The sequence below is a fragment of the Syngnathus floridae genome, chromosome 21 (assembly GCF_059516105.1).
Source record: "Syngnathus floridae isolate MCC-2025c chromosome 21, RoL_Sflo_1.0, whole genome shotgun sequence".
NCBI classification, from domain to species: domain Eukaryota; kingdom Metazoa; phylum Chordata; class Actinopteri; order Syngnathiformes; family Syngnathidae; genus Syngnathus; species Syngnathus floridae.
Window position 1 is genome coordinate 5280259 of NC_142433.1, and position 11935 is coordinate 5292193.

General features: G+C 46.0%; 3 protein-coding genes across 3 annotated transcripts; all 3 read right to left on the bottom strand.

Moving 5' to 3' along the window:
- Positions 1–31: 31 nt before the first annotated feature.
- snx27a (sorting nexin 27a) lies at positions 32–6702 on the bottom strand. Its single transcript, XM_088366002.1, has 13 exons — positions 6239–6702; positions 4572–4797; positions 4311–4503; positions 4166–4230; positions 3956–4060; positions 3787–3865; positions 3553–3716; positions 3356–3445; positions 3044–3193; positions 2839–2967; positions 2702–2761; positions 2475–2523; positions 32–2330 (listed from the first exon to the last, which is right to left on the bottom strand). The coding sequence occupies exons 1-13, from the start codon at positions 6556–6558 to the stop codon at positions 2260–2262; spliced, it is 1701 nt and encodes a 566-aa protein (XP_088222128.1). The 5' UTR covers positions 6559–6702; the 3' UTR covers positions 32–2259.
- A 1050-nt stretch (positions 6703–7752) lies between these two features.
- Positions 7753–9062, bottom strand: LOC148380124 (ictacalcin-like). The gene is made up of 3 exons (XM_088366006.1): positions 8899–9062; positions 8051–8193; positions 7753–7968 (listed from the first exon to the last, which is right to left on the bottom strand). Exons 2-3 carry the CDS (start codon positions 8186–8188, stop codon positions 7822–7824), a joined length of 285 nt encoding a protein of 94 aa, XP_088222132.1. The 5' UTR covers positions 8189–8193; positions 8899–9062; the 3' UTR covers positions 7753–7821.
- Positions 9063–10469: 1407 nt separating this feature from the next.
- On the bottom strand, positions 10470–11760 carry s100a10a (S100 calcium binding protein A10a). The gene is made up of 3 exons (XM_088366004.1): positions 11581–11760; positions 10819–10985; positions 10470–10728 (listed from the first exon to the last, which is right to left on the bottom strand). Exons 2-3 carry the CDS (start codon positions 10957–10959, stop codon positions 10567–10569), a joined length of 303 nt encoding a protein of 100 aa, XP_088222130.1. The 5' UTR covers positions 10960–10985; positions 11581–11760; the 3' UTR covers positions 10470–10566.
- Positions 11761–11935: the final 175 nt, after the last annotated feature.

Below are 11935 nucleotides of genomic sequence, written 5' to 3' on the forward strand. Positions count from 1 at the left end.
CTTCATCCACTCCAGAAAATACTGAATGCAATTTTGTATATACTGTAACTTTATTTAAAAGGTTACATGACTTTACAATTGTCCATGTTGAGGCTCTTTCTTTTAATGGCGCATAAACCATTCGTTGATTTTTTTTTTTTTTTAATCAAGATAAAAACAGACTTCATTTTTGTAGCCTATGAGTCATTTGTCATGGGCACGTGCTTCCGTCATTCAGAATAATCCATTGTCAATAAATAAAAAAAAAAAAAAGAAATGTGAGTGCATTATGTTTTTCTCCCCTCCGACTATTTACAGGTTGACGAAACGCATACAAAGTAAAAAAAAAAAAAAAAAAACAGAACTTACATGTCAGCATCTCCTCGCAAACAAACGTTTCTTGTCACGGCCTGATTGCAGCAAACACACACGCCAAAACTGTTTGTGTGAAGGAATTAAGCAAACAAAGGTGAAATGAATATGAGTCACAGCACAAACAAAGACACACCTAACCGCTCTGGTGGGGGCCATTTTGTAAATCATATATAAGTGGAAAATCTGTGGCAAGGGGAATTTTTAGGATAATCCGACTAATTGTGACTTTTGTTTTTTCAAGGAATATGTGATCTTGGCTCACAATCTCAAGTGTGCTCTTTAACATTCCTGTCGTCTCCCTCCGGCTTCTAAGCAAACCGAACAGGGTGACATTCACCTCGGCGATAGCGGAGAATGACAGCGTGCGTGGGCCGCACACACACACAAAGCCTCAACTCCATTACATGGAGCGGAATTAGTCGATTTGCCGAGACTGAAAAGGAGAATGGTCGTGGGGAGTCTGCGATGGTGCTGCCGTGGCAACCACATTGCAGTGTAATGATGGCGGAGTAACTAGAAAAGGGAAGAGGAGGGTGCAGACGAGCGAGCGAGCGCTCGCCCTCGAGATCGGGAAAAAAAAAAAAAGATTCATCCATCTTCTGAATGACCGACTTGCGCTCAAATAAATGAACCCGCACGATGATCCTATCTGATAGCAACGATGTCGACGTGGCATCTGTAAAGCTAACGGAGAACCCCAAGCGAGCACCATTGGCTGATCTGACAAATGTAATGAGTGCCAAGTTACAGGCAGCAAAAACGCCCGACACAAAAAAATAATCCTGCCGCCGACGCACCTGTCAAACGACAACCCCCCCCCCCCCCCCCTTGCTGGGAATCAACAACAGGTCACAACAGCTCAATTTGTCTTCATCCGCCCGACCGAAACGTGACATCCGGCCCTTTTTGTGTGACTAACCACGACTACCGCGCACACACAAAAGGACTAATACTGCGGCGTGTGAGCGAGACGGCGCTCAGGTAGACACGCAAACACACCATCTGACATGGTTAATGGAGACATCTGCAGGGGAGGGACACTTAGCTGCCTGAGCTACACAGCCCCAGGCATCACATTCACACTTAGCATCTGCTGCCCCCTATCTTCCGTTTTAGAAAGCTGCAGGCCGTGACTAACCCCAAACACTGATTTTGCCTCAACCCAATGCAATTCCATGGAAAGCCTATTTTTGAGAGCTGCTTAAGATTTTGTGCAATGAGTCAACTTGTACTAGTTAGGCCGAGTCTGCGCCCTAATAAGCAAGGTGCATGATCGAGGATATCGAATAAACGGCTTTCAATAGAATTCCTGATAATCAATTAGAGCTCTTATATTAATCTATATTTGATCAGGAAAAAAAAAGGCTTGTTAAACGTACACGCAATAAGATTAGTTACATTTTGTTTACGGACGAAACAACAAGAAAAAAAAAAAAAAAACAGACCCCACTAATAGAAAACGTCTTTGTTCATGTCCAGCATCAGACTTTGCATCGTTCGGTAGCGCAAACAAGTTTTTTTTTTCTTCTTCTCGCTCAGTCCATTTCCCCACTCGGGGCCGGGCATATCGTCCCGCCGCTCGCGTTTCCGGTTCGCGCTCCTGTCTGTCGCACGCCGGACCGAGGTGTCGGCGGCTCGTACGGGAGGGGAGGGGGTGAGCGTCTCACAGACACACAGAATGGAGATCCGGTAATGAAATGACTTGCCTTCATCGCCCTTCTTGGTAAGTGTCCCTGGCTTAACGTGTGACGGATTCGTCGCCCCCCTCTTGCGAAAAAAAAGGTCGATCCCACTTTTGGGGGTGCGGCCTGCCTCCGCCCGTACCTCAAGTCTTGCTCTCGGGGTGGGTGTGACGATGCGAGTGGAACAGTTCAATGTGGGACGGGTTTGTGGTTTTGCTTTTGTCTAGGACGTGGCAATCTCCCCCCCTAGGTGGCGCCATCCCTTCTGCTGCGTCTCCAGAGGCGGCAGAAACTCTACAAAACAGAGCCACGGATGAGAGAACATGTCAAACGTGACAATCGTCGTGGTCCCCAAGAGCATTTGACACGTAAAAAGGGGTGTGCGGACTTTCGCTATCCCGCTCGCAAGTTGTTGTTGGCTGTTTTTAGCATGCCTACCGTTGTTGCTGCAGTTTTTGTTGTCTTTATCAGAAGCCTCTTCCTCAACCTGAGAGCAAAGAAATCTAAAATTAATTCAGGACGTTGCACACACACAAAGGCACAAAAAGACCTTTCTGTCTGAGTGTGTTTGCAAAGATAAGGCTATTAATGAGCCATTTTTAGACATCTGAACTTGGGAGTCAGGCGGCCCCCCGAGAATGGAAGAGGAAAGGAGTGGTCCTTACCTGCTTCCTCCACTTGAGTTCACAAAAGACCCGCTCGAAGCACTCGTGCATGTAGTTGAACTGCCGACAGCAAAAAAAAAAAAAACAAATCAGTCCGGGGAATCTTTTTGAATCAAAGCGAATTGTTTGTCACTCACATATGGAGTGAAAATCTTGACCCAGCGAGGTTTCTTCTCCCCCCGGGCGTACTCGAAGCAGAAAGCCATGCCCTCCTCGTCCGTGTCCCAGCGCTGCATCTCGCCCCACTCGAACGCAATCACCTGGTTCTGCGAACGACAAAAATGTGCGTCTTTAGCTAAGCCAGTCCGATTCGGGTGGGCAACCATCGGCCTGTTCGCTCGCCTCCAGCGTGCCGTCCTCGGTGCAGGCGTGCAGCTTGAAGTGATGGATGCTGACGGCCGTGACCACGTGGCCCTTCCTCCGGGAGTCGCAGGCGCAATGGGGGAAGACCACCTCGTTGTAGCCCTCGCACGAGCGCAGCTGACTCAGGTACTGAGAGGACAAACGCAACACATCTCGATGATCATATATGAAATTGGGAAGTTAGGGGGGGTTTCTTCTACAATCTTTTTCCGTCCAGTAATGACTCTAGTATGTATAGTAGCAGCGTTCTCGAGTCCACTGCCCGGACAAAGACGGTTTTGTGGCACTGACCGTGGCCATCTCGCGCTGCTCTGCCAGCTTCTGCAGCTGGTAGGATTTGTCCTCTGTTTTTATGAATCCCTTCTTCACATCATCCAGTGCCTGGATGGCAACGGAGAGCAGAGAGAAACGATCAATTCAGGCCATTTGGCGCCATGCAATTTTTTTTTTTTGGTAGAAGACTCAAGTCTCGCTAGACGAGTCGCTACCTGGTGAAAGCAGTAGTGCAGCGCCAGCGGGTTGTCTCGGAGCAGTTCCTCCTCCTGGAAGCTGAAGAGCCACTTGCGCAGCGCCAGACAAGTGCCCGGCACGGCCGACGTGTAGTTCTGAATGTAAAGCTTGTGTGGGAACTCGTTGGGCGCCAGCTTTCGCACTGGAACAATAAAGAAGACAACAATTTGTTACGATATTCCTGTTCAAACACTTTGATGCAAAGCTCTTACCAAATGTGTGATTGATGACCTCAAAGAGGGCAAAGTAGCTGGCCATAATACTGTCCATTCCGACCTTCACCACCAACGCCTGCCGGAAGAGCGTTTGTCATCACAATCGGGCGTACTACATTGAGATTTAAACCCCTCCCCCCTGAAGAAATCAGAAGAGAACCTCCACCTGGTAAACTTGATCCGTGGTGCTGTTCTTGCGCACCCTGACGGAGATGGTGGTCTTGTCGGGCAGCGCCACACGCAGCTCCACGTCCGTCACGCCGTTGTAGTTCTGTGTGGTGGAAGGAAAGTTACGTTTGGTTTGAGCGCTGGCCGCTCAACATTTAATTTTGATGCCTGCAAATAATTTCACGGGTTGGATTATCAAGTCGCATACCTCGTCGGATTCCGAGAGAAACTCCTGCATGATGTCGCTCTCCCCAATCACCCGCACAGAACAAACTAGACACACAGAGAGGGGGGGGGGCTGAGAAAATAATCCCACCAACACCTTTGGGGTGTCAAAATGCCTGCGCACGTACCTCGTTCCAAGTATTCTTCAAGTCCGCGGCGCCGGGCGTCCAGCTGCTGCTCGGACAGCGAGAAGGGCCACTTCCCGGGTAGCTTGGGAAAGTTGAAGTTGGAGAATTCACGCTTCAGGTTCTGGTTGAGGATAGCAAACTCCCGGTAGCGCTTGGAGCACAGCTGCCGGCCCGACATGTACACGTTGTACACCTAAAAAAAATCGGTTCTATAACTGCTTCAGCTTGTTTCAATCCAACATCTAGCAACCGGGTACTCACCACAAACCTCTCGGAGTGCTGCTCCACGTGCTTGTACGTGGGGATGGAGATTGGTACGGCTTGCTTGTCGCTGTAGTCGTAATTGGGCTGCACGTCCTCGCCTCCCTCCAGGCCGTCGACCTCCTGAGGCGGGACCGACAGCACGGCCAGCACCAGCTCCTTCTCGCCGGCTCGGATCAGGTCCACCACCTGCTTGTGGGTGGCGCCCTCCACGCTCACGCCGTTGCTGGAAGCAAACGCGAGGCACCGTGTTAACTAAATGTCGCCAGGATAAGAAGTTTAATGCATCTTCTGATGGCTGTTTTTCTATTTTTTTTTTCAAATTGTTCCACAATGTACACCGTTATCATCGGGACAACAACAGAATAACTCAGATGGAGCTCTCGCTCGGTCGTGCTGTCATCCACCTGCTCGCTTGGCTTGGTCGAGGCCAGATGGCAGCAGCATCGGATGTCTCGGCTAATCTTCCAAAGAGCAACGGCGACAACAAGCTGATTGGTTATTTATTCAACACTGCCATTTCATTTCATTTTTTAGACTAAATATGCAGTGAGTCATAGAGAAGTTTTAACGAGCCAATCTCGCAGATTAAAGTAAATGTCAAAGGAACTTGATTTTTCATGACATGTCAAAGCTGTGCTTCCTTTAAATCAGCGCTTGCTTCCCCCCCACATGAAATGAAGTTCCTCCAAGGTATGCTAATCATGTATCGCCAAAATTTGACTCATAAATGAATGACAAACACCACAGCAAACACAAATCAATCTGAATTTGGTCAGAAAGTCAAACATAATACCACTCCTACAACAAAACATCATATTTCCTTCTAAGTATGACTAAATGTCTTTAGACAAAATCACACTTGTGGTTTCAACAAAATGTTGACTTGCAAAACTGATTCATTTCTGGTTTGCAAAATTACAAAGAGCACCCCTCAAAACAGGTTCCATCAAAGGCGGTGTGAGACGACAACCTCTCCAGTCACTCTTTGCTTTTTTTTTAACTTAGAAGCTCTTTTACCTCTTAATTTATTCCCCAGTATTTTCTGAGGTAGCAATTCCAATGGATGAATAAAGCTTTTGGAGCTCATTAAGTGTCCCTAAACTTTTGACAAGTGTCCAAATGCACATTACACGTAACCGCAAAGCCTGAATATTAATTTTGAAAATGTGTGTTTACGTAAATATGACTTTTAACTAAAGAGAGGGGGAGAGAGGGATTAAAAAAAAAAGTATTGAAGCATGCGGAGTGTTTAGCTAGCCTGACAGGCACACACAACGAGTTGACGAACCGGAGGGACAACACTGCGGTCTATTGTCCGAAGTTCGAACGACAAATATGTCGGCAAAACGTCAGAAAGGCTTGCTTACTTTCAAATGTCAAACCTATGTTGAATACGTCGGCAGAAGACGGGGAGGGGAACCGAGACGATAGCTACCTGGGCTAGCTGCTTGGCTGAAGCTAATCAACATGCACAGCTCGTCGTGCGTGCAACTTATTATGTAAGCTGTCTAAATTGGCCTAAATTACTTTTAGTATTTAAGATTATTTAGCAACGCAGGTTCTGACTAAAACCACGACGAGTGGTTGATAAAAACATATTTATGAAGAGGGAAGCAACGATTAAAGCTAGCGGCGGTGGCTAGCCGGGGACGAAGCAGACTTACACTTCCAGGATCCGGTCACCTTTGGCGATGCCCGCCCGGTCCGCAGCCCCGCCGGGCAGCACGGCGCTGACGTGCTGAAGGGGAGCGTACAGTTCCCCGTTGATGCTCCGAAGCTGTCCGCCTTCGCTGACCTGCCCGCGGACATTAAAGCCGTAGCCCGACTCGGACTTGACTATCCGCACCATCCGCGGACCCGACGTCGCCGTGGCCGGGCTTAGGCCCGCAGTCCCCGCCGCCGGTGCGGACACAGCCACCGGGCCGTTGTGGTGGGATGCCGAAGGGAGAGCCGGCCGCGTTTCATTGCTCCCTACATCCGCCATCTTATCCACGGGCCACTGCTGTCTATTGCTGCCCTCCGGTCGGCGCTGGCTGTCTGCGGGGCTAATTCAAAACAACGAACTCCGGCTCCGTCCCCGCTGCGGCGTTACTACCTCCGCACACACACACATACAGCGACAATTGGTGACGCCCATCGGGAGCATCACGGGACGCGACGTGACGTCACTAGGGGGCGTCGTCACATTTCTCAAACCTCAACTATGCAACTTCACAAAAAAGAAAAGTGACGCTTTGATCACGTTTTCCCCCCCACTGTGATAAATAAAAATGCCATTAAAAACATCTGAATTTTTGAGGGACGCAATATAGCAAGTCTCCAGTATTACAAGTACTGCAACACCAATGCTAATTTCCTTACCCAGTCTATGATGCTTCCCATTATGTTATAGCAATAAGCTAGCTGAAGTTATGGGGTTTGGTGACATGCATATACTACTAAAGAATAGAATTACGGGTAATCTAGAGAAGTTGCCCATCCCTCAAAGACAACACTTTTTTTTGTAACTACATTTTGGCACAGTGTTGAACAGGGTCAGGTCAGCAATTTGTCTCATGCTACATTACTCTACGTTCATTGTTGCTGCTTCAGGGCATTCATGCTTTCCAGTTCATCTACGATGCACTTGTCAATAGAATTGGGACAGTTGCAGAAAAAGCTGCACATACACACAGAAAAAAGACCCAGTTTTACCAGATTCATGTGAAACTTGTAATACATGTCCTGCAAGTGTGAAAGAGTACATAACATGGATGCTGTTGTGGTCATAATTTGAACCACATCACCGAATTCTTTTAAAACACAATTTGTTTTAAATAATGTATATTAAGACAAAAAGCTTGAGCATGATTTATTATCAAACATTAAACTCCTTTCTTTGAATCTCAAACTACCGTATTGGCCCGAATAAAAGACGAGGTTTTTTCATTGAAATAAAACTGAAAAAGGAGGGTTGTCTTACATTCGGGGTCTAGACAAAGGCTTTTTTCAAATTTGAGTCTTGAAAAAGAGGGGATTGTCTTATAATCGGGGTTGTCTTATATTCGGGCCAGTACGGTAATTGAATCAACAGTGCCCCCTGCTGGTTGCAATAATCCAGCAACACCACAAAACTGTTCAAATGAGTCGATGATGTTACGATCGCATTCCTACAAAACACACAGCAGCAACGGTTGGGTATTTTTCATGTTGTTTATTATTGACCTGAAGTATGTATGACTTGAAGGTAGTTGAAAAATGTTTGGCTCTATTTTTTGCCTTTCACCAAGCTCTCTTGCATTATCATAGCGAGGGAAGCCACCAGGCTGACAAACTCCATGAAATCCACGCTGTTGTCGCTGTTGGCATCCAGATCCTTGAAGAGGCCGTCGATGGCTGCCTGGTCCTTGGCTTTCTACTCAACACAAACACACGTATTTAGAATGACTTCACGTACTTTCCACACACGTTTGCTGGTATGCTGTGCAGTCACTTACCCCCAACTCCAAGCCGAATTCGTTTTTGAGCATATCCTTCACCTCTCCTTTACTCATGGCGTTCGCGTCGCCCTCCTTGCCGGCATACCTTTGGAAGGCGTTGATGAGTAAAACGATGGCGGTCTGAACTTCACCCATGATGACTGCAGAAAAATTTTTGAAGGAAAAAAAATATTTAAAAAAATAACTCCACATCTCAATACGGTCATTAAGCATACAACCTCACACTACATCCTCAATTTAAAAGTTGATAGCCTCTTTTTTTTTTTAATGCTTTAGCGCCCTCTAGGAGGCTGAGTGACGCATGTGCATGCTTACTGGAACACTGCCCACTGGGACCACACAAGGCCTTGTGCTGGTGAAACACTGGCACACTACCAGAGCGCCTTGTTTATTATACCCTCAAGTTGAGGGAGTGGTTTGCAGAGAGGGGGAGACTAACAAATAAGCTTTTTGTCCAAGACTTAACCACATGAATTCATCTTTTTGTGTCAGGAACGGTTTAAACGCCGCTCCCTTTAGTTCGAGTCAACATTGCCAAGGTGACAGCGTCGCGTCTCCAGGTGTGCCAACTCGATTAAAACGTGACGGATATAGTTGCTTAATCACAGACTAGAGTTTCTGGAATATGAAGAAGCAAAGAGGGGGTTTAAATTGTGCAGAGAGACAATAAAAAGTGTCAAGTTGAGTGATGCACCCAGGCTCCCTTTCGGTGGGTGTGGTCGTCCACGCAAACGGATGTCTGACATATGAATACATGGAAAGTATTTGCAAAACTAAGCTCAAAGATCACCTAACTTAATCATTAAGAAAGATAATAAAATGCTTTTCTGTGATTTTCCACTCACCTGAGTTGTTGTAGTTGACGTGGAGAAGTGTGAGTGGAGAAATGAAGTGATGAGGAAGTCGATGCGGGGACGCCTTTATAGCTCCACCACGCCCTCCATCATCCCTCCCTCTTAATGTTCCCTTTTATCTCTCACTCCTCCTTCCCTCGGATCCGTTTTCACTCTGACTCTACTTCCTCTTTAAAACGAGATTTTGTTGCATAACTTGAAGAAGTGTAAAATCAAAAACAGCATTTGTTTCCCAATCACTTTTCACTTGTGCGCACGCCACTAAGAAACTTTATTCACATTTTGATTCTGCAAAGTTTTTTTTTTCAGTGGCAAGTTTGAGTCACTAGGTTCATTGTTGCATTTTTTTGCGGCCGGGGTGAGTCACAACCACCACCGCGCCAATGTTCATTCCACACACATGCCCGCACGCAACTCAATGCTGTGGAAACATGTGTTACAAAACAGCACCCATTCGCCTTTTTTTCAACTGTAAAGTGGACAAATCATTTAAAATGATTAATTTTAATGACTTGTTTACAAATAGTTCACAGTGCCTGGAACACACTTGAAACAGCCAAAGAGTTGGAAACTGACTTAAAATTTAGAGTCACTTTCAAGTGCTGGCCAGACAACAGCATGTTTTACACAAGGTAAGCAGAGCTGCATTGACTTTAGTTGGATGCACTTTGTGGTTTTATATGAGCATAATAAATAATAATCTGAAAGATTTATGTAACAAGCATGCATACACTACTAGCAACATGCTACGGCATGTAGCGTAAAACATAGATTAGCATTGGCTAACAAGGTTAGCCTTTGAGTGTCTCACAAGCACAAGTGAAATGCCGTCACGCTTGCAAGTGAAATGCTCAAGCCCAGACAAGAAAATCCTCTCGCAGTTACTGGAATGCTCTCACACACACATTAGTGAAATGCTCCCTCGCAAATAATGTCCACCGTTAGACACATTTAGCATTGTTGTGTTTCGTTTATGCCATCTAGTGGTTTAATCGAAAACTACACATCAGTTGTGATATTTAATGTCATCTAGTGTTCGAAATGGAACATTACAACTCGAGGCCAAAATGTTGCGATCCGTTCACACTCACGCTGGATTGTAACCTAGCAACCTGCTTGTGTTTGCACTGTAACCATAACAACTGGAAAAAGGGCGTGTGCAGCACTTGATGGCTACCATCGCCCTTTGCCCCGATTTATGACTTCCAGGCCCTTAAAGTGGCAAAATCTTGCAGCATACGGTTCCAATCATTGAGTTAAAAATCTAATCAGAATTTTTTAAAAACAATCCTGCATTTGACTGGTCAAGTTGGCTCGTGCTTTCCGGTGGTGTTACGCAACATTCAGCTGACATGAGGCACAAAAAGAGGAGTGGAAAAACACGGAGGAGCAGTCTTTCCTCACAACTTCTAGAAGTCTTAAAGTGTCCGATAGTTGGTAGGGCGTGCTCGCCGTGGAATGTTGATCATCATGAACTGTCAACATAGCCACTCCTCATGTGTACTTTGACTGCTGTGGCACCAGATTTATCACTTTTGATAAAACATCACAAATGTGTGGGGTGGGTTTGAAATCTGAGACATTTTACTAGACATGAGACATACAACAATGAAATGTGTTCCGGAAAGGTGTTCTTTTTTTTGGACAGCATCTCTTCCTTCACTTCCTGGTCTCATTCTTCATGCGCAACTGATAGCACCGCTCGCATGCAATGGACAGTCCCACCACCAGGGAGACAAATTCTTCAAAGTCCACCTGGCCGTCTCCGTTGGTGTCCAGGTCCTTCATGATCTTGTCCACGGCAGCCGGGTCCCTCTGGGACTGAAAATGCAAATTTCCATTAGCATTAAGCTAGCAGACTTTAATTTTAATTCACTGTAGTACAAAATGAGCAAGGCATTGATGGTGTACCCTTAAAAAGTTGGACAGCTCGTTCTCCATCAGCAAACGGAGCTCTTGTCGGCTGAGGGTGCCGTTCCTGCCGTCCCGCGAGGCGTAGCGGTGGAACACCACAATGAGGGACTCCATAGCTGTCTCCAGTTCTGAAGGCATTTTTGCTTGCTCGGGTTGGACTTTCACTGAGGGGACACATTTTGATTCCCAGTCAGTGACGGTGCAATATTTGAATTTAGCTCAAGTTTCATCAGATCAATAAAACGCCACTGTAGTAAAATGCCACGTTTGGATTAAAATAATATGGAAAATGTTGTGATGTTAAGACACGTGCAATGAAGAATTATGGAGTGTCCCAGTGAAGGGTTAAGCAAGAAAAGGCCTGCCCACAAATGACTAAACTGTCTGCAACTCACAGTAGCTGAGAGGAAAAAAATACGTTTACCCTTCTTTGCACACATTCCATTGAAACAGTTCACCACGATTGTTCGAGGGGATTAAATAATATTTGACTTTGGTGCTATAATCTCCCTAGCTAGGCCACACCTAGTTCCGAGACTGTGTAGCATGCCCTCTACATGACATAGAAACTGACGTAGCATATTTGTTTGAACTTTTAATCCGGTGATGAATTCTGAAACTGATCTATCAACCTTACCTAAATTCATACTCATAATATCATCCCTACTAACCCCAAAAACAATTTATAGCTGCATGCTATACAATTAAATAAACTAAATATAGACATAAACATGCACAACAACGTGTGAAAATTCTTACCGAGCTTGGGAGTCAGCACAGGGCGAGTGTGTAGTGCTCAGAAGTTGGCACAAAGTGCAGCTTTTGCTTATATACGCAGGCTCCGCCCTGCAGCGCGGTGGGTGCGTTGAAAGTGAGAGAGGCCGCGAGCAGACATCAACCGTGGCCGGTTCGTATGGAGCGTAAATAAAGTTCACGCTGCAGGTCAGAGGGCGTGGTAGGATATTGACTCGCATTGGACTCATCATAGCGCAACCAGAGTGATTCAGCGTTGTGCATTGGCTCAATCCGCCGACTCAGCAAATTCGTTGAAAAAAAAATCTATTGAAATGTGTTGACAACACATATATTTTGTGTAAACTGGTAAATTCAATCT

Coding starts and splice junctions, on each gene's coding strand:
- snx27a (XM_088366002.1), bottom strand. CDS start 6,558: ATGGCGGATGTAGGGAGCAATGAAACGCGGCCGGCTCTCCCTTCGGCA. Junction 4,504..4,571: donor AGCACTCCGAGAGGTTTGTG/GTGAGTACCCGG, acceptor GATTTTTTTTAG/GTGTACAACGTGTACATGTC. Junction 2,762..2,838: donor TCAAGATTTTCACTCCATAT/GTGAGTGACAAA, acceptor TGCTGTCGGCAG/TTCAACTACATGCACGAGTG.
- LOC148380124 (XM_088366006.1), bottom strand. CDS start 8,188: ATGGGTGAAGTTCAGACCGCCATCGTTTTACTCATCAACGCCTTCCAA. Junction 7,969..8,050: donor AATTCGGCTTGGAGTTGGGG/GTAAGTGACTGC, acceptor TGTGTTGAGTAG/AAAGCCAAGGACCAGGCAGC.
- s100a10a (XM_088366004.1), bottom strand. CDS start 10,959: ATGCCTTCAGAACTGGAGACAGCTATGGAGTCCCTCATTGTGGTGTTC. Junction 10,729..10,818: donor AGCTGTCCAACTTTTTAAGG/GTACACCATCAA, acceptor TTGCATTTTCAG/TCCCAGAGGGACCCGGCTGC.